The sequence below is a fragment of the Falco naumanni genome, chromosome 10 (genome assembly GCF_017639655.2).
Source record: "Falco naumanni isolate bFalNau1 chromosome 10, bFalNau1.pat, whole genome shotgun sequence".
Lineage (NCBI taxonomy): Eukaryota > Metazoa > Chordata > Aves > Falconiformes > Falconidae > Falco > Falco naumanni.
In genome coordinates this window covers 12,319,716-12,346,260 of record NC_054063.1, presented here as the reverse complement: position 1 = coordinate 12,346,260, position 26,545 = coordinate 12,319,716, and the positions used below count along the sequence as shown (strand labels likewise).

General features: G+C 54.0%; 1 protein-coding gene across 1 annotated transcript; it reads right to left on the bottom strand.

Moving 5' to 3' along the window:
- Positions 1-184: 184 nt before the first annotated feature.
- Positions 185-19,518, bottom strand: PAX6 (paired box 6). The gene is given in 15 exon segments (XM_040609212.1): positions 185-1,287; positions 2,145-2,295; positions 4,369-4,484; positions 4,610-4,760; positions 5,029-5,111; positions 5,919-6,077; positions 10,359-10,392; positions 10,394-10,525; positions 11,113-11,328; positions 11,422-11,463; positions 12,366-12,496; positions 15,172-15,226; positions 15,562-15,638; positions 19,052-19,194; positions 19,398-19,518. Coding segments are annotated over 12 exon segments (1,311 nt in total). The 5' UTR covers positions 15,182-15,226; positions 15,562-15,638; positions 19,052-19,194; positions 19,398-19,518; the 3' UTR covers positions 185-1,201.
- Positions 19,519-26,545: the final 7,027 nt, after the last annotated feature.

Genomic DNA, 26,545 nt, shown 5'->3' with positions numbered 1-26,545 from the left:
CTCTCAGCTGCAATTAGATACATGAACCTATCTTCTTTTTGTTAGCCCAAATTACAGGCTAGTGGAAGGGCTGAAAGTCTATAAAAACTTAAGAATCCCTCCTGATTGAAAACTCAAAATAAATTCAAAATAAAACTTAATGAGATTAACCTAACACAGTAACAAAATTTGCAACACCACACTATAAGGTTAAAAAGAAAATAGTATAATAAAGGAAATACAAAGGCTTTGGCATGGTTTTTACAATCAACAATGGTTAATTTTGATATGTAGTTGTGAACAACTTCAAAACACTTAAGTTTAAAACTCTTGCAAGCACTTTTAATTGATTAGGAATGAATTCTAGATGCACAAAAATGATTGGACTGTGAACAGTAGTACAACTATATCTAAGAACAATTAACTCTTTCCGACCAAAAAGAAACGTATGATGCATGAAAATGTGTATAAAACATCTATAGAATATTCTTGTCAAATATAAATGAAATTAACTTTATTATAGAAATCATTCTGGGAGATTTCTAGGGAAGACAAATACTTACATTTCGACATAAAACAAATCGGATTATATCGAAGACACAATCTACCTTTTATCTATCAAACTCTTTTCTTCATCGAAGTTCTCTCTTTACCCCTGTTTGCACATAGCTTCAGCCGTTAACAACCTTTGGAAATACCAACAGATATTTTTCTTACATAAATCTAGTGCGTATTGTTCCAGGTTTAATTATATGCAATGGAATGATACAAACTTGGAACAGCAATCCATAATCTATGAACAGATTGGTAGAAGTATTCGATATATCTTGATAAAACTCTTAAATTCGTGGCAAAGCTTGTTGATCATGGCTTCTTTTTTTTTCCTTTTCTTTTTTTTTTTTTTAAACAACTTCATGACCAACACAGATCAAACATCCATCCAGTCTACATTGTTCTTTTTTTTTTTTCATTATAACATACAAATGCCCATTTACAAATAATACACCAAAATGAATAAAAGTTTGGATACCAAAATGAAGATTTGTTCCAACTGATATAATGCCTTCAGTGTACAAAGGTCCGTGTGAAAGTCTTTTCCATGTGTTATAGCATAGGGCACAGTTGCAGTACAGAAGTACTCTGAGAGCCATTCTTCCTTTATAAAATACTGCTGAACATCCAACTGTTGTCCATATAGTCATTTACAGAATTAACACATGTTTTACTGTAATCTTGGCCAGTATTGAGACATATCAGGTTCACTGCCAGGAACTTGAACTGGAACTGACACTCCAGGGGAAATGAGACCTGAAAATTGAGGGGGAAAATGGATATTTTAGTTTTTCTATACCTAGCACAATTTTTTGCTTTATAGTTTCATATATTTGTGCTTGTGTTCTGGTATTAAAGCTTGCCATCTACCAGCCTGCAGAGTCAGGTGGTGAGGTGGGTATATTTTAAAAAACTGTGCACATCTCACTGATTTGTTGTTATAAATAAACTGTCATGCTTTGAGATAAATGCCAGAGCTTCGGCTCGTTTGTATCAGTTGGGAATTCAGCCCAAAATACACTGAGCATTTCTATTCTTTTAAAATGTATCTGGCTTGCTCCTGCTTACACTGACACTTACCCTTTTATACTCTGTTTTGCCTTCTTATGCATAGGTTAATATTTCTACAGGTTACCTGCCTTCTCAAGAACTTCAAATCGTTAGCAAAAAATAGCCTCTGACAACAGACACGGTAAAAACACCCCTAGTCCTGCAAACACTTTCATGTACACTGAACGTGATGGGTGTGGGTATCGCTGCTGAAATCTAACAGTGAAATAAATGCTGCTTTAGAAATCAAGTATACAGAGAAGATTTAGCAGGATGGGGGCCTCACTGAAGAGCTTTCCGCTGTAGCGCTATTCAAGCGACACCTCTGTTAATCAGCTGTCTTTCATCTACCCCTCCAGTGGCAGCTTAAAAATCAGACTTTCTGCTCTAGCCCGCAAGGTTACACATTTTCATCTTCCGCCTGATTCAGCAGCTACTAAACCCGACAGAGACCTCTCCCAGCATTGGGGAGAATTCTCCCGGCAAATACATGGGAAAAACCTGATGGCTGGAGCAAGGAAGCCACGCTGGCAGAAGGGCAGGGGGACTACGAGGCCACTCACCTGTGGAAGTGGTGCCAGAGGTGCCCATCGGCTGGCTGTTCATGTGTGTCTGCATGTGAGGAGGGGTGTATGTATCATAGCTCCGTCCATTCACCGATGGACTGGTGGGCAGCATGCAAGAGTAGGAGGAGGTCTGGCTGGGTACCGGGGGCTGTGGGAGCAGAGGATGAAAGAGCGTTAAGTATCGGCCAAGGTAAACACAGCGTTATGCTCTTCTGGACGGATGTGCCAGCCCTCAGAAGCAGCATGTGCAAGCCAAAACCAGCTTCAGTTTCAAATTCTGGGACCTAGATGTGAAGCCCTATGTAGGAGCTCAACCAAGAAGCCTCTTCCCAGAGGTTTTTTGGTCCACAGAAACAGCGTGGACAGTCCCCGCCACCTTTTCAAACACACTTGGTGAGCAGATCCCTACATCTAATGATGGCGTTACCTACCTAAGCCAAGGAACCAAAGCCTGAACACTGCCCTTGTTTGTACCTGGGCAGAAGAAAGATGTCTCATGCCATTTGCAGCCAGAGACAAGGCTGGCATCTCATCTCACATTTGGTGGTGTAACTAAAAACTGTTAGGGGTGTAACTAGAAACTACTCCGCTGAGGCACACGGACTGGTCCTGCATCTGCAAGCATGTTGTACGTGCACATGTAAGTGTGGGTTTGGGGTGACCCAGGTTCTGAAGGGGGATCAACGCACACATATGTGTGCGTTGATCCCCCTTCAGAACGTGGGTCACCCCAAACCCACACATACATGTGTGGCAATCCCCTGTCAGAGCCACAGTCACAGCAAACCCCTGCCAGCAGCATCCCAGGAGATCAGACATTTGCCTAAACTCCAGCCCCTAAAACCCTATCTGCTGGGGGGGAGAGCAGCTGGAGGCAGAGGGTGCCAGGGAGGCACCAAGCAGGAGCATCTCCCACTCCAGGGTGCTGGTGCAGCCTCAACACAGGGAGGCAACAGGGGAGCAGGAACCGGGATGAGTAATTCCCACTCCAAGTGCATGAGCCTCAACGAGTCCACACGTGTTTCCTCTGTCAGCACTTCCCTGACAGACACCGTCTCGAAAAATGCAAACAGCCTCGCTTACTGAGCACACACGCTGTGCTCTAGGAGAACCAGCAACGCGCCGTGCATCCGCAGGGAGATGCCAACTGTTCAGCTGCCAGATCTCCCACTCTGACATCGCGTGGCCATCCTCCCATGGTGGCCACATAGGCAGGACTTTCCAGAGCGGCTCACACATGCCAGGTCCCTGGCCCAGGTGCCCGGCAGCAGTGGATCAGGGGCCTCCTGCTTTCCCAAGGGTCCCCCTCCCACGTCAGCCTTTTGATCTTTTGTCATCTGCTACCGGGAATGGCGCCGCCAGCCTCCAACGTCACGAAATAGCGACCTAGCCCACGTCATTTCTTTCTGCAAACTTGCGAGACTCTAACTTTATTTGGTTAATTTTGGTTCAGCAATTAGTAACATCGTAATTGCCACGGCGGAGGAGTCAGGCTCTCTAATCTGCTCGCCTGTCTCTAGCAGTGGTCAATGCTGTGTGCCTCAGACAAAGCTGTAAAACTCCCGTAATTGGCCAGCACCTTCCTAGGCCAACCCCACCATTAAAAAAGGAGGAATTTTGCATCTGAAAGGTCTATAGAAACAGACCCCAAAGGAATAGATTTCTTCCTAACCCAGCTGGTGATCAGCTAATGCTTTCAGGCATGAGGATTGACAGCTCTTGCAATTCTGGCTTAGCTGGCATAACCACTGATGCTAATCACATCCTTCCCTCTCTCAGGTGTTCCTGATGTGCCGCCACCACATTACCTACACGGGGAAGGATGGATCCCTCTGGCAGCTTATTCAGGCAGCAATTTCCACAATACCGCATCAGTGAGTTCCATAGGTTAACCATGGGGTTGGTTTTTTTTTTTTCCTGAAAAGAGTTTTTTCATCCCAGAACTGCTGCCTTGTAAATTTGAGGACCTTTGTCTTTTAAAATTCAGAAAAAGCGCTTGTTGAGCACCAGGTCTTACAGCACCCTTCCCCTTGTGACCCTCTCACATAGGGCATCTTTTCAGATGCCAGGGAAGCCTTTGGTGCCAGGTTCCCTGCAGCGTGGTGTGGGTCTGTAACCCCCTGTCCCACAGAGAAAGGGCCCCCACCCATGCTGCTGCACCCCCCCAGGGGCCACTGGGTCCCGAGAGAGCGTCATGCCGTGGTGGCAGCGCCAGACTTACTTGCATAGGCAGGTTGTTGGCCATGGTGAAGCTAGGCATGGGCGGCAGCGCGCTGTACGTGTTTGTGAGCGCTGTGTCCGTTCTGCCCAACATGGAACCTGATGTGAAAGAGGAAACTATAATAGAATAGACAGATAGATGAACACATTAGTTTAACCGCAGTTACAATGGGCGATACAGTCTCAGAGTATCATTTTTTCCCCAAGAGGATGGATGAACGTGAGTGGGTTGGTGGCATTACCGGGGGTCGTTGGTTGCGGGATCGGCTGGTAAACACTTGTGCTGAAACTACTACTGATGGGAATGTGGCTGGGAGTGTTGCTGGCTTGTCTTCGCTGGTTCCTCAGCTTCTCTTCCCTTCTCCACTTGGCCCTTCTATTAGAAAACCACACCTGGAAACAGAGTGTTTGACAGATGTGAGTGACCCTACAAGGACTAGAGGTGTGGGGCTCCCCCCCGCCACCCCAGGCAGTGCTGATAGAAAGCTGGCTCACAGCACGGCAAAGCAGCATGCAAAAGCAAACCCCAGCTGTTGTAATTTTCCTGAAGGGGGAGATGGACAAATACCCGATCATAAATAGGGGCTGCCCTGTGCTCCAAGAAGCCAGGAATAGTAACCGTAAAAATAAGAACAGTTATAATTGCACAGCAATTCAGTACCTGTATTCTTGCCTCAGGCAGGTCTATTTTAGCAGCTAGTCTCTCTCTCGCAAACACATCGGGATAGTGGGTCCTCTCAAATTCTGCAGAAAGAAATATTGTTGCATTAGTTGCATGGAGTTAATGTGGCTGACCGTAAAATGCAAGTTGCTTCTGCTCTGCCTATGCTCTGACTGCTCTTAGCAAACGTTGTTGTAAAGGCAAAGCTGAGCTCTGTGTGTGTGCTGTGTTGGGAAGGAGGACCCCTTGCCTGCTGGGGAGTATTGCTAAGGGGGCAGGCAGGCTTGGGTGCAACGCTGCATCTTTCAAGCAGCAGTGAGGGCTTCTGCCTCCACTGAGGGGGTCCCCAAGGCAGCTCTGACCCTGTCACCAAGAAGCAAAATGGCACGTCGCTAAATAACAGCAGAAAATAAGAACAAAGATCTGCAGCGGGTCAGAGGCGAGGTGCGCCCAGGCCGGTCAGGGAAAAGGGCACCTGCTCCCAGCCCGGGGCTGCAGCAGCGCTGGGGATGGGCAGTGAGTGTGGGGGCAGGCACGGGGGGCTGTGCCAGCCCCAGCTGCCTGCCCTCGCATGGCGACATGGCACAGGCGGCAGGAGGAGGTTTATCTCCCAGAGAGGAGCCCAGGGTGTAACATTGATGTTTCGGTATGATCTGTGCCTTGAGTATGTCCCCTTTGAAAACCTTTTAACAGCTTCTCGGTGGATGCCACAGTCATCGATGAATATTTGGAGCTCAGTGAATAAAAGAGGACGGAGGGAGCCACGGACTTAAAATAACATACATATATATACAGGGCACATGAATACCGTGCTTCCGCTCAGCTCTTAATATAGCCAGGGCACATTTTGCTTTCCTCTCCTGCTTCACCCGTAGGAAAATGTCATTCACCTTTCTCCAGGGCTTCGATTTGCTCTTGGGTAAAGGATGTCCTATTTCTCTGCAGCTTCCTTTTCAGCTGGAGTCTCATTTGGGCCTCGTCTGAATCTTCTCCATTAGAGCTGATGGAGTTAGTGTTTTCCCCTCCTCCCTCCTGTTGCGGACAGCCATCTGTGGAACCGAGAGTGGAAAAGTGAAACGCAGGTACCCTTGTTTTAAGATCCCTATCAGAGAAATAAGGCAACTAGGTACAAGTTCAGCCATGTTTGCTGATACCCTCCCTTAAAAACCTCTCGGGTATCGAAGCGACACCACGCTAATGACACGGGTATCACAGAAACATTTCGGTTTCCAGTGTTATGATAAACATTGGAGATGAGGAATTCCAATCACCTGGTCTTAATTTCATTTTGTTTTCCCTCTGGAATAAAACCTGCATAAAAATACTTTTCCCCTGAAAGTGATTCTTTCCATGAATCGCTGCTGAAGTGCCATGGCAGTCTCCTCTGCCTGCTGCATTTATTTACCTATTGCTATATTTAAAATAGCAATGTTCAGTATTTCAGATTATCTATAATCATTAATTCCTATCTAATCAATTAGATGTTGATAGGTTTGCAGAAAATGCTATTAAGAAACCAAACCAAGCTTGTAATCTTTTTTAAAAAATATTTATCCAGTTTTTATTTGAATTCTGCACAGTCAATTTCATTTTAAAGGTTGTGAATTTAGAAGTGCCTGCATTGTTCTGCAGTTTTATTCAACTATTGTATGAGTGTGCATTGCCTTGACACCTATTACTGAGCACAGCTGTAATTATATCATCACCAAGAACAGGCTATAATTGCTGAAAATGGAATTTTATATTTAGATAAAAGGACTGTCCATTCTTTGTAATGTGTTGCACCAGAGAAAAGTAAGATTTCTTTTAAAATTTTAACATGTAATTTTAAAAGAAATAGTAGCGAGTTCGCTAACTAGCTAAATATGCTATTCTGCAGCTGAACGTTTGGCATATCATTGAAGTGGTACGTTTTTAATTAGGGCATTTCCACCACTTTTAATGTAATTTCTGTCATTAAACAGGGGAAAGTTTCATTGTGCCCCGCTTGCGGGCAGCGGCGGGGAGGCAGCCCGGGCCCGGCGGGGCTGGACGGGGACCCCCGGGCGCCGCGGCCCGAGGGCACGGGCGCTGCCGACGAGGCGGAGAAGTCCTTGTCCCCGACATTAGCTCTCCCTCTCCTTTCAAAGCATATTTTTCCAGGCGTTTTGATGTCGCATAAAGGGGGAGACGGGATGGGGGAACGCATGGGCTGCTTATGCTAATTCTCTTGAAAAGTTACGGCAAAAATAAATAGCGACACTCCCGCTACATCCTTTAAATATTGTGGGAAATCAACTTTAAAGTAATATCATTTATAATCGGCGAACAATGGCCCCGGCCTTCAAAGCTCGGGGGGAATTGTGACAGGATCTGGTGGGACCCTTTCAACCACTTTGAAATGTTTTAAAACCCGAACTTTCTCCCCCATTTAAACACGGGGATTCAGCGGCCGCGGTGACCATATGGGCGGCCGCAGCCCCATTGAGGCGGCCGGCGGCGGGTGAATAGCGGGGGGGGCCGCCTTTCAGGGCACACAAAGCCGCCGGGCCCGCCGAGGGCCGCCGCGCCGGGGCAGCCGCCCTGCCAAGCGCCGGTGGCAGCGCCGGGGGCCGCGCCCGCCCGCCGCGGGGCCGCCGTAACCTCCGCCACCGCCCCCATCCATCACTGTCCGCACGGAGCGGCCCGGGGGGCTGCCCCCGCGGGCCCGGGGCTCCCAGCGCCTGCCTCTGCCGGGGAGCCCAGGGCACCCCGGGGCCGCTCCCCGGGCCGCCACCCCGATTTCCCAACTGCTGCAGCCGCGGGTGCTCGCAGCCTCCTCGCTGCGCTCCGCGCTTCCCCCCCCATCCAGCCGAAAGTTTCACCTAAACTCGCCTATCACCATTTAAAACCCCGGCGACGGACAACTGAGATACTTCTTTTTAGAAAACACACACCCCCTTTTTTTTTTTATTTTAAAAGCCCCTAAAAGAAGCGATCTCAATAGGGCTGTTCCACCTTCCAGACCTAATCCGTAAGAAAGCGAGTGAATGTCCGTCCCTATTATCCTATAGCCAGACCATCTGACGCTGGGTATAGGATTTGTTTCCTGGAAAAAAAAAAAAAAATAAAAAAAAAAAAAAGAAAAAAAAAAAAGAAAAAAAAAGGGGGGGGGGGGAAAGACGCTGGGAAATAAAATCATTCCTTAGTTTCTTAGTGTCTTAATCAGTGAGGCGGAAAACAAGCAAAAAAAGATAGCAAACCAATTGCGGCACCTCTCAGCTATAGAGCTGGGATCAAAACATTGTAGCATCTGTTGAAAGAGAAAGTGTCTAAATCCTATAGAAGGCTTTAGTCTTATAAGAGAAGGGGGGGGGGGGGGGGGGGGGGGGGGGGGGAGATAAGAAACAGTGTCTCGGTGATCCCTAAAACCACTAAATCACTGGAGAATTTCTCCCGGATAGAGATGTCTCTTTTTGTTCTGTCAGCCCTCATGTATCCATTATTTTATTCACTGCTGCATGGCGTTTATCAGATTGAGACCATATTTGTACCCCTCTGAGACCTAACCTCGCCTTATGCTTTTTGAGTAATGGACTCTTAAAATCCAGTAACATACCCCTGCAAGGGAAAAACATTAGAGGGAGCATGAATATTCCAGAGGAAATCCATTTTATTAATTTTAATTTTACGATGCGGATGTTCTAAGTGCCTGCCTGCCTCCCCCTCGCCTCTCCTGGCTCCGCACCCCCGCACCTCCGGCCCCGCCGCTCCGCACTGCGCTATCCCGGCTGCGCTGTGGGAGGGGGGCTCCCGGGGTCCTCCCGCCCCTGCGGAAACTGCGCTCACCCCCACGCCACGGGAAGGGGTCACCACAAGCCCCCAGCAGCTCCACCGACACCTCCCCCACCTCCCCCGGGCACAGGCGCCTCCGTCGCAGCGCCGGCCTCCCGGCCCCAGGTGTGCCCGCACCGCACCGCGCGGAGCCGGGCCCGGGGGCAGCGCCCTGCGGCGGGGCGGGCAGGCAGGGGGGCGCCCCACATTTCTCTATTAACGCCTTTTCTGACAAAAAAAAAAAAAAAAAAAAAAGCCAAATACAACTGGCGGGAACGGAGAGCGCCCAGGCCGTTTGGAGCCGCACGGGCGGAAAGTGCGCACCGCTCCGCGGTGCGGCCCTCGGGTGCGAGGCGGAGAGGGAAGGACGGGGAGCCCCGGGGCCGCTGGCCCGGGGCAGGGGTGCGGGCAACGGGGCAGGGCAGCCCTCTCCCGGCCCCGAGCGCCGCAGGTAGGGGCGAGCCGGCGGGCGGCTGTCGGCGGGAGCCGTCCCGGCTCCGAGGGGGGACATCGGGCAAACCAAAATTTTAAAAAAACCAAACAACACAACAACAAAAAACACCAAAGTGGGGGTGGGGGGAAGCGAGGGCTCCGCTCTATCTTTCTAGTGTCCTTCATAGATTGTTTTCTTCTCTTAAAACTGACATGTCTAATTGGCAAGCGGTGCCATATCGTGTCCAGAGGTCTCCTGTGGAACATTTCTACAGCTGTCTCCTTCAACTAGACGCTTATTCATGTCGCCTTAATGAGAAACAAAACGATCTCTAATGAGCAATTACATAGCGACAGAATTGTTCCCATAACAAATTCTTGCGTGTGACAGAAACATCCTTTGTACCAGATATTCCGCACAGTTACCGATTTTTTTTTCCTTGCGGGGTGAAAACAAAAAGCAGGTTGTTGTATATAGACACCTCTTCTAAAGGACTGACCACAGCCAGGGAGAGCCGAGCCTCAACAGAGCCCGTATTCAAAAAAAGCCATTAACCATCTTAAGTATGTAACGTAACATCCCATTATCCTTCATATTATCCCCTTGTCATTCCTACAACAAATACCTATTAATCTTCAGGATAAACAGTTTCCTATATTTACAAAGTTGTTTCGGGTCCATTGAGGAGCAACTATAATCAGCCCTACGGAGATAGCTACCGATCTCCCCGGCTCCGCGGAGCCCGGCGCGGGCAGGCGGCCCGGGCGGGTGCGGGAGCCCCGGTTACCGGGCTGCTGGGCGAGGTTACGGACCAGCCCCGGAGCCCGCCCGGCCGCCGGCACCGCGGCGCAGCGGACGCGGCTTTGGCAGCGGCTGCGCCCGGGCTGCCCTGCCCACCGCCGGACCGGGGCCGGGGGCCCGCTGCCCGCAGTCGCCCCGGGAGGCGGCCCGGGGGACGCCCTCCGCCCCGCTGTCCCGAGGAACCTGCCCACCGCCCGTCGGGGAGCGGGCGAGGGGCACCCGCGTCGAGGCCGCCTCCGCCAGGCGAGGCCGAGCCGAGCCGGGCCGCCCCGGGCCAGGGAGCGGCGGCCGGGCTTTCCCTTACCTTGGGCGGGCTGCCCGGGTACCGAGGTGCCGGGGGTACCAGCCGGGCCGGGTGCCCCAGGTCCCCGTCTGCCCGTTCAGCATCCTTAGCTTGTCGTACATCCCGTCGGCACCCATCTGTTGCTTTTCGCTAGCCAGGTTGCGTAGGACTCTGTTTATCGACGACACCTGGAAGGCAAAGGACAGGAAAGGCAATGGTAGTGCGGTAACCCGCTCGCCGCCAGCCACCCGCGCAGCCCCCGCGCCCCTCCGCGCCCCCTGCGCGCTGCCGGCAGCTCGACCTGGGCGCAAGTCAGGGGTTCCCCGAGCGCCGTTTGTGCGCTGCGGCCGGCCCGCACCGCCGTGTCCCAGCCGCCCCGACTCGCGTACTGCTGGTGGTGGTGCAAACAAACAAACAAACCACGGGGGGAGGGGGGGGGGCAGAAAAAAAAAAAAAAGAAAAAATAAAAAAAAGGAAAGAAAGAAAAAAAAGCCCCAAACCCAACCCTGCAAAACCAGAGTGATGGCTTTGACTGATGCTCGCAGTCCTAAGGCGCCAGGCGCAGGGGTGACCCGCATTTTTTTATTTATTTTTTTTTTCCCTCCTTAAAGGCATTTGTCAGATTCTGTATGAAAAAATGCGTCTGACCCTGCCACATGCAAATGATGTGAACCTGCTATCCTCTCATCTGATACCAAAACAAAGGAAGAAGAGGCTCGCTAGGGCTACCCAGCATTGTAAACGGCACACAGGAAGGTTTTTTTCATGAACTTACACTGGGTATATTATCGTTGGTACAGACCCCCTCTGATAGTAATCTGTCTCGAATCTCCCACGCAAAGATGGAGGGGCACTCTCGTTTATACTGCGCTATTTTGCTTACAACTTCTGGAGTCGCTACTCTCGGTTTACTACCTCCGATTGCCCTGGGTCTGATGGAGCCAGTTTCGTAATACCTGCCCAAAATTTTACTCACACATCCATTCGACACCTGGATAGGGAAGCGGACAGAAAATCACATTATTAATAATTTCAAGACAAAAATAAAATTGTTTAAGTATGCATTAAACAATGACAAGCTTACGTTTTGATTGTCCAGCACTTGGACTTTTGCATCTGCATGGGTCTATAACACAAAAATATACCTTAAATGGTATGAGAACTTACTTAGAGAGTCTTTTTTTTTTCTTTAAAAAAAAAATACATTCGTGGCCCTACCCTCTACAAAAGTGATACTTTAAAAACATTTGGAAGAAAAAAAAATCTGGTCAAAACGTAATTCTTTCAGTATCAATGTTAAAATACGCCTTTAATGCGAACAATAGCTAAGTCAGGCTAGTCTCCATCGTCCTCACTGCTCTCAGAAGAGTATTTGCGGGGGACAGGGTGAGTGAGGGTTATCCAGACCTACACTTACAAAGTACCCCTGAGCTGCGCCAGATCGCGTTAGTGTCCGTAAAGACAGATTCCGGGCTAAAACAGCGTGGCTTTGAGGGGGGGTGGGTTTGTTTTAATTTATTTTCCCCCTTTCCCTCTCTCTCTCTCTCTCTTCCCTCCCCCCCCCCTCTTTTTTGTTCCTTTTTGAAGAAAAAAAAAAGAGTAAAAATAATTAAAAAAAAGGCAGTAAGCCACGCCAAATGCATACAGATCTTACAAAATCATAAGTAAATACGGGAGGGGGGGAGGGGGGAAGGAAAGGAAACTGAAATTATGCCGAGCCGTATAATTCAGTTTATTACAGCGAACTAACTGTAACGAGAGTGCAGGTTACCACCGGATGGAAATAAAGGGGAGCGAAAAAAGAAAAAAAAATTTAAAATATTTTTAAAGGTAGATAGATATATACGCGTCGAAAGGTCTATTTGCAGCACCAATCAAGCGGCTGGATGGTTTTATTAGGCTGGAAGGCGGGTGGTGGTGGCGGTGAGGGTGGGAGGGTGGGTGGGTGTGGGGGGTAGCGCCCGGGCGGCCAGCGGTGGGCACAGCGGCTCTGGAGCGGAGCGAGGACGGGGGCGCCGCCGCCTTCACCTGCAGGATCCGGGAGATGTCGCAGGGCCGGGCGCCGCTGTGAGCGAGTTCCACGATCTTCTGCCGCGTGGAGTCGGGCAGCGGCCTCCCGTTGACGAACACCCCGCCGAGCTGGTTCACGCCGCTGTGACCTGCGGGAAGCACAGCGCCCACCATAGCACCCTCCGCTCCCGCCCCGCGCAGCCACCGAGCGCCGCTCCGCGCCCCGCCGCACAGCACCGCCGCTCCGAGGGCACCGCGCCCGGCCCCGCCGCGCCCCAGCCCGCCGCTCCCCGCCTGCGAGCCCCCAGCCCCAGCAATGTTCCGGGCTGGATCGCCGTGGGTAGCTTCCTTCCCCCTTTTTTTTTTTTTTTTTTTTTTAAATCCTTCCTCCCCACCAAAAGAAAAAAAAAAAAAACCCAACCGCAACCCCAACCCCACCAAGCCTGCCAGCATCCGCACCGCCGAGCGCGCCTCGCCACAAGCAAGGCGAGGGGCTGCCTCGCCAGTGCCCGACCTGAAGCTCCAGGCTTTGGAGGTCTCCCTGGAGAAGCTCCGCGCTACGCGTCTCCGCTCTCCTCTCTTTGGAGCCTCCTGATAAATTGACTCCAAGAGCCCAGGCTTCTTAGCAATAAATAAGCTCCAAATATAGAAGAGGGGGAAAATATGATGAGCCTCTCTGACATTTGTCTTTAAAATAAAACTAGCTGCACGTCAAGTTTGAGCTTAATTTCTGGAAATAGGCGGAAGTCGCCCCGGATCATGCATGGAAGGCTAATTGAAAAGATCAGTTGGAGCACTTGTGGCAGGCGTGTCACTTTATGACAGTACTCTGCTTTTGAAAATTGCATCGTCACGACAAATAGTAGCATGATAAAACGACCCTTTCTGTCCGCATTTGGATATCACTCAGACTAGATTGAACTCTACTCGCTCTCCCTCCGAGGGAGGCTGCGGTTTGAGGTAGCCGGGGGCTCTGCGCGGACACAACCGAGGGGGCGCGCTCCCCGCGCAATGGATTCAAAGTGACATCGGGGCTGGGGAATTTGCCGCCCCGGCCCAGCAGCGCGGCCGGCGCCGCGACCTGCGCTTCCCACCGCGGGGAGAGGAGCCCCGCGTCCCTCCCCGCCTGCGCCCCGGGGGCGGTGGGCTGCGGCCCGGCTCGGGGCGGCGGGGAGCGGCCGGGGGGCGCAGTGCCTCGGTGCTCCCCCCCCCCCCCCCCGCTCCAACTCCCCCGCCCCGTCCCCAGCCCTCGCCCCCCCTTCCCGGCCTCGTGAATGCGTGCGGGGAGCCCATTTCGGGGGCGGGGGGACACACGCTCGCCGACATAAAAAATGGCAGCGGGGAAAGCAAAATCAAAGTTTCACTTAAAAGGTTAAGCCTTAATCATTATATAATTTCCCTGGAGAGCGGTGTAGATCTCGCCCAGTGGCAATGATTATGCGCCTTGTATTCTATTGCTAGTCATCTAATAGGAAAACATATGGTGTCAATTTGGATGCTCTGCACCATATACACCCAGGAGTTATTAACACAAAGCCTGAAGAGCCCGCCGCGACCTTTAAACAAAATAAAGGCTTCACCCGAATGATATCTTTTCTGCGTTTTGCAGTGGCGATCCCAAACGGCCGAGTGCAGGCATCCCCCATTACCATAAACCCCCGGCACGCCACGGCCAAGGGCAGCCGCCGCCGCCCCGCCAGGCGCAGGTGATGCCCTCCCCGGGCTGCTGGGGCTCGGTTTTATCTCGGGATAAATGAAAATACATCGCACGGACACGCACGCCCCGGAAAAAAAAAAAAAAAAAAAAAAAAGAAGAAGAAGAAAAAAAAAGAGAGAAGGGAAAAAAAACCCCAAACCAGCCAAGACCAACAAAACCACCAACAAAAAGCCAGCTCCACCCGAGGTTTCCTGAGAAACCCCCAAAACCTGTGTTTTTCCAGATGCTTCTCACACGGGGACACAACTTCTTCACCGGTTCAACGGGGGGATGATAAAGGGGTCCCGGAGCCGTGCATCCCCGGCGACGTCCGGGAGAAGCACGGGGGGGGGGGGCCCACCGCCTCGCGCAAGGGCCGCGCAACTCGGCCTGCGCTCCTCGCAGCTGCTGCCCCGCGCAAGATAAGCGCGCCCGCGGGGCCCCAGCGTGGAGCCCACCCCACGGAAGATCCGCGTCCCGAGGAGATGGGGCCTGCTCATGGCTGGCTGGGACCTCAGCCCCGGTCCCTCCCGACCTCCGCGCAGCCCCTTGCGCCGGAGTGCAGGGAGAGGCCGCTCCTCGCCGGCCACCGCGCCCGACCCCGCTCCCCTGCGCTCCCGCGTTGGGCGAGTGCCTTCCCCTCTGAAAGCCGCGCAGGCCCCTCGGCCAGGTCTTAAACGACATCAGCAATAACAACAACAAAAAGGCCAAAAAATATTAATAATCCATAAAATACATCAGCAGCACCGGGAAGCAAATAAACCCAGGAGGTGGCGGGGAACTGCACCTAGCGCGGAGCCGCTGCTCCCTGCCCAGCTCCCTCTGCGGAGCAGGGAGGACACACGGCAGGGCCTGGGCCACGCACCAGGCGAGCCCCGTCGGCCCCGCAGCCGTGACAGCCCTCCCGGCCCCGTCCACGCCGCCCCCGACGGGACCCGCACCTCGACGGGGCGGGCGGCGCTCCCGGCAGCGCAGGGGCCACCGCGCCCGGCGGAGCCGCCCCCCCCCCCACACACCCCCCTCCGCCCCGGAGCGGGCCCTCGCCCCCAGGCTGCCTGCCCGCTCCTGCGCGCCCGCGGCCGCCCCCGCCTGCCCTCCGCGGCCGCGAAGGGGCGCGGAGTCACTTACTGTTCTGCATGTTGGGCTGATAGAGCAGTATCCCACGGGGCTCGCCTATAGCAGTCTATCAGTGATAAAATAGGCGTTAATCAGGGGAGGTAGTGCACACGGTTAAGCTGCAGAGAGGCTAATATCTCACAGGCTTACTTTGTTATCCTTAGGCGTCTTCCCCCGATTAGCTTAAGGATTTGGGGGCTTTAATACCTCAGGGCAAAAAATGTACATATGCATCCCTAACACGCGAAAAAAATTAAGAAAAGCAACCCGCCAAGTGGTTTCTCGTTTTAATTGCATGCAGGTGGCGTATTGCCTCGTCGTTAGTGCCCTTCGCTGAGGTGGTGTATTAAGTGGAGTGACAACAATCACAAAGAGAGTCCGAAGTCATGTTTTTAAACTTGCCTGAAAGCGGGGTGGACTGTCCTCTCATACAATTTAGGGACTCGCACATCTGCGTGTCACTAGTTAAAGTCTTCCCTCTAGGACAAAGCAGAAGAAGTACATTAAAAAGTGCGGAGCGACGCCGGGAAGGTGTGTGCTGTGCGGGGCGCGGAGCAGAGCGGGGCGGGCGGCGCTGCGCTGCGCGGGGGCTGCGCGGGCACCGGCGGAGGCGGGGGGGGTCTGTGTGTGTGTGCTCGGCCGGCTGTCCTGCCTGCTGGGAGCGGGGCTCCATTTTTACCTCCGGGTATTTTCTCGAGTTATTTTTTTTTTCCCCCGCCCTTTCCCCGCGGCACTAGCAACTTTTTCTCCCCCAAACTCCCCGTCTTGTGATTAACTTCTTTTTTGGTCTTTAGATCTTCCCCTTTTTCACTGTACTGTGACACACGCTGTCTACCTCGCCTCACTGCTTTAAAAAGTAAGAACAGGAGGGGGTGAGAACTGTTAAACAAAGCCTACAGAAAGCGAACAATGGCCTCCATTCTGCTCCTCTACCCAAACCCCGAGTGCAGAAACCCAGGCTCCTTAACCGGCCGCGCAGCTTCCCAACTCAACGGACCAACAACCCTCCAACTTACAAAGAGCAGAGAAACAAGCCCCTTCTCCCTTCATTAGTGCCTGCCTTGACCCAGCGCCTGGACAGTCCCCAGCGCCTTTTTCTCTCCCCCCCCCTCTTCCCCCCCCCCCCCGCTCCCTCCCTCTTTCCCCTGCTCCCTCTCTCCTCCTCTCGCCACCTTCCCTCCCTCCTCCCCCCCCCCCCCCCCCCGGGCCACTTATTTATTTATTTATGCGTCCCCATGTATTTATTTGAAATCGTCGCGGGTGAAAATGGAAAAGTAATTTCTCGTTATAAATATCTGGCGGTAATTGTGTTACTGGTGCGAGTTGTTAGGGGTTGTAAAAAGATACAACAGCTCAGTGGGGTGCTCAATTGGGGAGGGACAATTACAATAAAGAGCCCATTCAAGGGGGTTGCTAAAAAAAAGGAGGTAAAATAATGAAATAGTCGCAGCCTTCATTTTCTCTCCCTTTTTTTTCGCCTAAAAATACTCATTCTCTTTCTTTTGCGCCTATAATGAATATTAATTTTACTCTTCCTGCATATGATGGAGAATTCAAAGAGGCACGTTTCCCCATTCAGGACTAGCCACGGTATAATTTATTAAGTAGCTTTTAGTAATCTTAAATCCATAAAAATAAACATCAAACAAGTACTTTCTCGCAGCATGAAGACTTTAGCTGGTAAATATTTACTGCTCTTTGGAGAGCTACCTGATTAGCAACAGAGCAAGCTACACTGTACTTCAATGGAGACGTGGCGATATCTCCTTCAGCTGAGCTGAACGTGAAGCCATCCCTTTAATACACCGAACACGTCTGCATAGACACACACCGAAAGGGAAACCCACTTCTCCAGACACAATTTCCTCACATATTTCACGCACAACTCGTAAACGTGGGGCCTACGGGGTTAAAGAAGCCATCCAGCAAGCCACCATTACAATTCCAGCCCTCAGCTCTGCCAACACGGACCTCAGAAATGAGAATGAGTGGATTTAAAAGAAAGGGGGGGATGGAAAAAAAAAAAAAAAAAAAAAAAAGAGAGGGAGAAAAGGAGGGGGGGGAAAGCCACGAAACAAAAGCAAAGCAAACCCTAAACACAGCCGAAAGCATTTTACAATAGAGGGCGAGGGCAGGCGAGTGCTGCAGCAAGGTGAGGGGAAGCGAGGGGGCTGCTGGGCTGCTCTCCACCACCCCCCGGCCCAGCCCGGCCCGGCCCGGCCGCCCCCGCCGGCCCCGCAGCCACACGATCGCAAACTCGCCCCTCTCCTGCTGTAACCCGCACCCGCTGCTCCCCGCAGGGACCTGCGGACCCGCACGGCTCCCCAGCCGGGAGGGGAATGTTTGTCCTAATAGGCCCGGCCTAAGCTGCCAGTCGGTTTTTAATCTCGAAATTTTGCTATCATCTGACGGCGGATAGCTTCCCCCCCCTCTCTCCCAGTGAAACCGCAATTAGACATTAAGATGACAAACTTTCGCATTCTCGGGGCAAATGAGAGAAAGATAAAAACGAATCGGTTCACTATTAGGCGTTGGAAAAGGTCAGCAGCTATAAACATTTATTGTCAAGGGCCACTTTTATTATTTTATGTCCCTAAAATGGAGAAGATGCAGTCACTTTTCGTCTCTAGGACGTTGCTGTCTTTTTCCAAAACGGCCTCTGCCAGGTACATTTAATCATTCGAGAAAGTTTGTTTTTAAACTTTCCAGAAATTATTCCTGCCCTGCGCGTCCATGTAACACCTCCGTGCAAAGCGTTACAAGGTTAAATTCAAATCCAGATTTTTTTTTTTCCAATTGCACTTGCGAGGGAAAAAGGAATCAAGTTTATTGTTGTGCTTCCCAGGAGCAAATGAGTAAATCTTTTTTTTTTTTTTTCCTTCCCTACAGCGAAGAGTTTGCAACTTCTTAAAAAAAAAAAAAAAAGGCTTTGCTATAGTGGGGGCATCGCAGGGCTGGGGGATCAAAGGGGTGATGAAGTGGCTCTTGCAAAAATAAGCGAGGTTAGTTCTTTTTTAAAGAAAAAAAAAATTTTTTTTGCAGCATCTCGATTTAAAAAGGCAGGAAAAGGGCTGCCCGAGCGGGGAGCGGGGCGCGCCCGGCGCGGCGGAGGAACAGGGCGGTGCGGGGCGCCCGGCGGGGCCCGCGCTGCGCGGTGCGGGCGGCTCCGCGCCCCCGGCGCTTCTCCCGCGCCGGAGCTGGGAAAGTTGCCGGCACTAGGGACAAGTTGGGAGGATCCCCGGGTGGCTGATTAAAGCTGACAGCCCTTCAGCTCCGCTCAGCTCCCCGCCTGTACCGCGCCTGGGAGCTGACTTGGCCTAGGATGTGACTATATTTTTTTAATTCCCACACACACTCCCACACGCAACTCTCTCGGCTACTCGCTCCCTCTTTTTCCCCCACCACCACGGGTGATCCTCGGCTAACCGACACCGCGGGAGCACAAAGCAGAAGCCGCGGACGCCCCCCCCGCCCCCGCCCCGGGGTAGCGAGGCGCCGCTCCCCTCCCTCCCACGCGGCGTGGCGTGGGGCCGGAGCCCGCGTTGGGTCCCGCCGCCCCGGCGAGCTGGGGTACCGGCAGCACCGACAGCACGGGCACCGGCGCTTGTGGTCTCCCTGCCCAGCCAACGCTGCGTGGGAATTACTGCTGCTGGTGTTGGCAGTGGTTTCCGAGTCAGATGCTTTAGCTTTTCCAGAGGACACGGGCTCATGTGAAAGGCAGAAAGTTTGTGAGCTCCTGGGCTGGAAAGTTCCCTGGGAAGCTCTCCGGAATGCAAATGGGAATATGAGAGAGAGAGAGAGTGAGAGAGAGAGAGAGGAGGGGAGAGAGCGAGCCCTGCCTAAATATTAAAATGCAAGGAGGGAGAAGTTGGGACAAGAAATGAGCACTCACCTTTATGAGGCATCCTGTCTTGTTGTCAAAGCTCCTGTCAATAGTTTAAGAGCGCACTGATTTGAAATGATGGTGCTTTAAAAAGAGTTGCCAGCAAAATAGTTTTTCTCCACTGAAGCTGCTGGTTGTATGATCTTGAATTCCTGGGAAGGAGACAGAGATTGACAATAAAATGGGCTGTCAGTGACTGGAGAGCGAGAGATAAAAGAATGTGTGAGTGAAGTGGGGAGAGAGAGACAGAGCACACCTATGCTGATTGGTGATGGTTCAAGTGTATTAATGTATGTGTGCCTTGGTCTCTGCCTCGCCTCCACTGCTCTTCACTGGCCCATTAGCAAAGCCTGACCTCTGTCATCATCTTCCAGCAAAACACTTCCTCCCTGCGCCTGAACCAGAGCGGGAAATGCGGCCGAGCCGGGGCCGCCGTTCAAACCCACTAATCACTCCACAACATGCAAATGCTCCGCTCGCTCCCACACGAAATATTGCCGTATGCAAAGCGCCGCCAGCGCCTCCCCGCCGCCGATTGGCCGCCCGCCGCCCGGCCCGGCTCAATTGGCCCAGCCGTTTGAATATGAATGCGCTGGGCCCGGCTCCCGGCTCCGCGCTCCGGCTCCGCGCCCGCCGCCCGCCCCGGCCCCGCGCTCCGCCGCCGCCGCCACCGCGCCCGGCCTCCCCCCGCGCCGCCGCCGAGCCGGGGACCGGCGCGTTCTCAGGTCGGGATGGGGGAGGGGGCCGGGGGGGAGGGGGGGGCTGCGGCGGGGAAAGGGCGGGGGGGGAGGTCAATTTGCATTTAAACAGTTCGCTCCGGTCCGACAATGGAGATAAGGGGAAAATAACATTCAAATGGTAAAGACATAAATATTTGGGAGACAGGCGCTTTGTGAGGGCCGGGGTCCCCAGGCCGGCAGCCCCCCTTCCCCGCTCCAGCGCCGGGGAGCGGGAGACGCTGCCCGGCCGGCAAAGAGCAGAGCAAATACACCATTTACTTTGTGCATTGAGGGCTCTTGTGAAAGGCCCTGAAGAGTCCTTTACCAAACACTCACACAAACTTCTCCCACGTGCCATTTGTTGACTAAGGGCTGCAGGGCTGGTTTGGGCTTTTTTTTTTTTTCGTGTTGTTGTCGGGGTTTTTTTTTCTTTTTTTTCTTTTTTTTTTTTTTTTAAGACACATGGAGGCGGGGGGGCCCGGCAGGCTGCGGCGGGCGCTGGGCAGCGCCGCCGCTTTGTGCTCGACGGCTGAAGGGGCTTCCCCCCCCCCCCCATCCCCCCCCGCCTTTCGCAAAGGGACCCCCTTCACTGGCTGCCAGAAACTCAAGGGGGAAAGTAAGTAAATGACTTTGCTGCTCTGACCACACACCACAAGTACATTTGTTGAATGCCGGACTATTAAGACACACCTCAGTAAACTCTAAAGCAACCCCTCAGCGCATGCATTTAAGGTTACACTGGGAGCACCAGTCCGAGCTCAGGGTGTCCCAATCGGTTATGGCGAGTGGTCCGGGGGAGAGGGGAGGGGGGGTCTGCACAGGGGAAAGGAAAAAAAAAAAAAAAAAAAAAAAAAAAAGGCTCGGGGAAAAGAAAGGGAAGAGGGAGAAGAGACAGGAAAAAGAAATTCCAAGAGCCACCGCGGAAAGTGGAGAGTATGAACGCGCAAAGCATAAAATGAAGTCGTAGCCGCATACACTTGACTTCTCTTGACATGTGAAAAGTGCTAAAAGTCAAAGCTCATCAATAAAGTATCTTGAAATTGAATAAGAGCCCTGACAACCATTGCATTCTTAAATAAAGTACAATGAGGAGACAAACGACTCTGCCAAGGAGTTTGCATGTGAGTGAAAGGGCGCCTCAATGGGAGCAGGATAATGGGCTGCCCGGCCGTCATGCACTGTCATCCCCGGTCCCGCCGAGAAGCTGCCGCAGCTCCCCAATGGCACAAAATGGGCTCTCCGGAGGCCGCTGCCTACGCCTCCGCCGCGGCTCCCTTGCCCCGACGCCGGGGTGCGGCGGTGGGCGCCCCGCTCCGGCCCAGTGGGCAGCTCCCGGGGGTCAGGGGCCGTGGCGGGCAGGCTCCCCCCGGCCCTCCCCCGAGGCCGGCACCGGCCGAGCCAGGCCCATCGGCGGTGGTTGCGGGCGGGGAGAGCCCGGCGCTGCTGCCCCAAGACCGGCCGCCCCACCTGCCGCAGCCCGGGACTGGGGCCGCTCCCCCCGCCCTGGCCAGGCCTGAGCCGACCTGCGGGTTTGGTTTTTTTGGGGTATTTTTTCCTTCCCCGAGTCATGCATATTTACAGAAACGGAGCCGAATATCGCCATGGACGTACGGGAGCATTGGGGTGTGATGGGACCTCCCCGGAAGGTAAGGCAGGGCAGAGGGGGGACACCCCGGCCGTGGGGCACCCCAAGGGAGCTGTGCCACAGCTGGGGGCTCGGCCAGCAGCCCCCTCCCCCCGGCAGCCCCCCCTTTCCCCGCGCTCCCTCATCTCCTCCTCTCCAAAACTTCCCAAAGTACAGGCAGCCGCCAAGTCACCCTCCCCGCCGCCAAACATCACTTCGGGGGCGCCCAGATCTTTCAGAGCGACAAAAGAGAACCGAAAAGAAGGGCCAAGGGAAAATACGCACCAGTGTCCCGCTGGCCAGCCCCCGCGGCGGGTGGCGACCAGCCGTCCCGCGCCGCAGCCCGCCTGCGCTCCTACTTGCCGCTGGCCAGGGCCGGCCGCCCCGCCGCACGCATCCTGCAGGCGAGAGAGAGAGGCTGCGGTTTGTCAGCTCGCACAGTCTCGGAGGCTCCAACGGGACTTTAAAAGTTGGGATCTAGTCCTTTTGCTGGAGTCAGTCGTGACCGTGGGTTTTAATTTTTTTTTTTCTCCTCCTGATTTTTTTTCCCGTTGCACTCCCTCTCTAGCAAATGAGCGATTTATTTTTTAACTCTCATTCACGGGGCGTTAAAGGGGGAAAAGACAGAAACCACTTTGTCCGAAATTGCAGGCAAATATCATTTTTACAAGCTCTCAATTAGCCACCCCTTGGATTAGCACCTTCTTACGCCTCCTCGCCAGAATAAAGCAGCCGTAATCTTGTTGCTATTTTCCCCTCGGGCGCAGCGGGCTTTGTGTTCCCTCCCTCCCCCAAAAACTTTTAACGCCCCCCCCAGCCGAAAAAAAAATACCCGGGCAGTGAGGGAAGGGGAGGGCAGGGGTGAAGGCGGTGACGTCACGGCGGCGGGGGGGGGGGGGGGGCCCGTGGAGCGGGAGCCCCGAGCGAAAGTTGAGAGGAAGAAAGAGCAGCGGGGCGGGCCGCCGGGGCCGCGCGTGGCGGCGCGCGCGCGTGGGCGCGCGCAGGGTGGGCGCGCGCGCCCGTGCGCGGGGCCGTGCGGGGCCGCCCGCCCCGTCGCGTCCCGCCGAGCCGGGTCTGTCCCGCCGCCGGGCCCCGCGAGGTCCGGCCCGGCTCCGCGCCGCCATTTTACCTCCGCCCGCGGTGGCGGGCGCGGAGGGGCTGTGCGGGACCGGCCCCGGCCCGGCCCCACGGCCGCCGCCGCCCCTGGCCCGATTGCCCCTCGGCCGCCCCGCGGAGGACCGGGCAGCCCCGCCGGCCCTGCCTGCCGCCCCCTGGCCCCCGGCCCCCAGCCCCAGCCTTCCGCGGCGGCGGTGCCCGACGGGGAAGCGGGACCTGCCGGGGCTGCCGTGCCTGGATACCTCCGAGGGAAGCGCTGGCTTTTCTTTTCCTTTTTTTTTTTTTTTTTTTTTTCCTAGCAGCTTTCCAGCCGCCGCTCGCCCTTCCGAGCAGGCTGCCGCCCTCCCGGCCCGCTCGGCCTGTTTTTCCTTTTTCCTCTATTTTTTTTCTGGTGGGTTTTTTTTTATTTGATTGACTGTTTGTTGGGTTTATTTTAGGAAAGTGATTTTTCGACTTTTAAAACTGCTCCGCTCGCCTTTTTAATTAGGCGAGAGGAGCAGCAGCGCCGTGAAGTGCTCGGCGTTCCCCTCTCCCCAAAGCCCTGCCCTCCTGCCCGCGCAGACCGCCCCCCCGACGGCTGAGAGCAGCGCCGGCGGCACCCGCGCCCGCCCAAGCTGCGCCGTGGGACCCCGCGGCCCCGGCCCTGGCTCTCGGCATGGACCTAGGCACCCTTTGAAGATTGCTACTTTAAAATCCGCACTGGATTATTGTAACTAGCATTTTTCTGCATCTGTTTTTTCTCTTCCCCCCCCCCCTTTTTTTTTTTTTTTAACTATTCCAAACAATAAGAAAAAAGAAATGGGCATAATAATAATTAAAAAAAAAGTAAAAAAAAAAAAAAGGTAAGTAACTATTATATATGGCAAGGCTTTTTGTTTGTTTGTTTTTCCTGATTAAAATAATTTTCACTTTTTTACATGATCTCGTGTCTGGGTATTGATTTGTGTTAAACAGCAGCTTTTGCTTCCCTTTCGTATTTTGTTAGGTGCTGAAAGCAGAAAGTGCTGAGTTAGAGACTCCAGTATCGTCTCGTTGTATTAATATCTGGGCTGCAAACTACCTTTTTTAATACCCATAAAAATGCTTAAAGTCCTCTTGTCCAGTTCGGTCTAAAACTGAAGAGATACACAAATCCTGACGTCTTAGACTACAATGCTTTTGCCTTCAGGACACTTAATGCCTATTTGTATATGTAGAGACAGTGTTTGAAACCTATAATGCACAGGACACTGAGTTAAGTGGAGCTTTTCTAGTTTATAAACAATCTGCAGAAAGTTTGGAATCGATTTAACCTTTTATGTTGGCCTTTTGCATAAGGCACAGCTTTGTGTGGCAGGATAAAAAAAGGCTTTCTGGACCCTGCCGAAGTCGCTCTGAAACTGGAAGGCGAATATAAATCTTTCTGTACGAGAAAGCCTTTGATTTTATATATATATATATGTGTGTGTGTGTGTGTGTGTGTGTGAAATGTATCAAGCCACCGGCCCCGCTCGAAAAGCCTTCAGAAAAGAAGGGGGGTGATGGTGGTGGAAGCTTAGCGCATCCTGACGGGCTTTTTAAATGCTATTGATTGGGACAAGCTGTTCAAAACCCCAGTAACAGTTAATCTGCCTGTTAATCAAGCCACTAAGGAGCTCAATGCGAGTTTTATTAGCAACTGGAGAACACAGGCAGCAGAAAGGATCAAAAGCCTACACCCCTGATATTTGTAAAACCAGCCTTTCCCAAAAATGTATTTTCAATTACAGAGTAATTCGGGGCTTATCAGGGCTCGCTCGCAGCCCCGCGCAGATGGTTCCGCAGGCTCTGCCAGCGCCACGAAACCAAAGGCACCGGCACCGAGGTGCGGGCTCAAAATAACGCAGTTAAAGCGGGGGGGTGGGGGATAGGGTGGGGTGGTGTTGGGGGGGTGTTGGGGTGTGTGTGTCCCGCTCTCGCCTCTGCCCCACCTGGGGCTCTCCTGGCCTCTCGAATTAGCAGCAAAACCTAAATTTGGCAAACCACGAGGAACCGATAGAGAAACTCCTCGGCTTCACGTCAGCTGCATTATTAAGCTGAGGGGTCGAGGGCTCTTTTTCTTTTAGCTGGCATATTTGATTTATCGCGGCAAGTTTGCAGGGTACGTTTCCCGCTGCCCATCCTTTTGGTGGAGCCGCTCATTTAATTCCTAAAAAGAAAAAAGGTTTAAATCGCAGGATTCGTAATTTGGAGAGCCTGAAAGTTGCATTTTAATTAATTTAATGACCAGAAATATTATTATATCGACTAAAATCAACATTTGATCTTGTCATTTTTAATGCAAACCGATTGCTTTATATGTCAGCGAGATATGCATATAAAAGACTATCTGGTCAGAGGTAATTATGTCACAGCTTTTTCTCGGCATGACAGCTGGATAAACACCATCTCCAATAAACATCTCTAATTAGGGAGGAGGATCTGAGATAGATGGTGTTTGATTTATTACTGAAGGAGAATGTCCATTTACCGTTATATTTTAGCGAAGCATCACGGGGAGCGTTCCTGCTAACGCACCGTCAGGAGTATTTGGAGATGCTCGAGGACAGGTGAGCGGTGTTTTAGATTTTACGCTGTTATTTTGTTTCGTGCTATTTCGGAGGAAGAGCGACCTTTCCAGGGGGATCCCTCTCTCCCACGGACGCCCTCATTTAGCAGAGGCACCCAGCGCTGGAGGGGCGAGCTTGAGTTTCGGGGCCGAGAGGCAGTGGCTTCTCGGCTACCGGACCTTCCCCAGCCCGAGCGGGGCGACCGAGCCTCCGCGGCGACCGGCGAGTCCCCGGCCGTACCAAGAGAAGAGCGGCCGGGACGCGGCCCCCGACGACAACCCGCCTCCCCACCGCCAGCCCGCCTTTCCGCGCCCCTCCGCGGGGGCGTGCGGGCCTGCCGCGCCCGACCCGCCGTGCCCCGCTCCCGCCCCGTCCAGGCAACCCGCGGGGCCGGGGCCCGAGCCGGCAGCCGGCGCTTCCAGGGCCCGGGGAGGCGGGGAGCGGCCCCCCTCGACGGGCGCGGTAACCTGCGGCTGCCCCCGCCACCTGGGATGGGTACCGGCGCGGGAGGGGGCCCGGGTCACGGGGCGGGGGGTACGGGAGCGGAGGGGGCCGCATCGCCCGCGCAGAGAGGGAAGTTTGGGAAGCGGCTCGCACCACTGGCTGCCCCCGCCGCCCCCTCCGACGGGTGGGCAGCGGCCGGAACTGCTCCCTCCCTCCGCGCCCCCCCCCCCCCCCCCACCTGTTGTGCGGGGCTGCAGCTCGCTCCCCTCGCCTTGCCCCCACGGGGTGGGGGTACCCGGGGTCGGGGTGTCCGGCCCCTCCCGTCGGGCGGGCGGCAGGGAGCGGCAGCGAGCGGTCGGGGGCTCGGGGGGCGTGCGGCGCCGTTACCTGTCAGCGGGCGCGGAGGGCCGGGGCGCGGCGGTCCCACGGCCGGGAGGAGGCACCTGGCGGCTCTGGTCGCCAATTTCCACGCAAGAACCTGCCACACAGTTTAAATGTCAATGACGGCAAAAGAGGGGTGCTGCCTTTGCACTAACTTTCCCTTAATATCCACGCCAGCGCCTCCCCCATTGGCTGGGCCGCCCCGGTGACGTCACGGCGGACAGTCGTTAGCTAATGAGACATTTTAGGCGACACGAGCGCGGCCGGCGCGAGCCTGGACACCGCCCGCCCCGACGGCGGGCACGGCCCGGCACGGCTCCACCCGGGCTGCGCTCCGGGGCCGGGCCGCGGGTCGGGGCTGCCCCGGGGGCTCCTCCCGCTGCTCTGCCGGCAATCGGGGGCTGCGGCCCGACGGCTCGCCCCAGCCGTAGCGGTGCCCGCAGCCGGGTCCGTCCCCGGCCTCCCGGGCCAAGGTGTAGGCTGAGGTTTGGCTTCGTGCCCTGCGGAGCCTCCTCCGAGCGAGGACAGCCGTGCGTGGGTAGACAGAAGCCCCCACAACCCGGCCCAGCCCTGCGGCTCCTCGGAAGCGCCGTGGCCGCCCCAGCCCACCCGCAGCGCTCCTGGTGGAACGAGGTGCTGGCCCTTGCGAGAA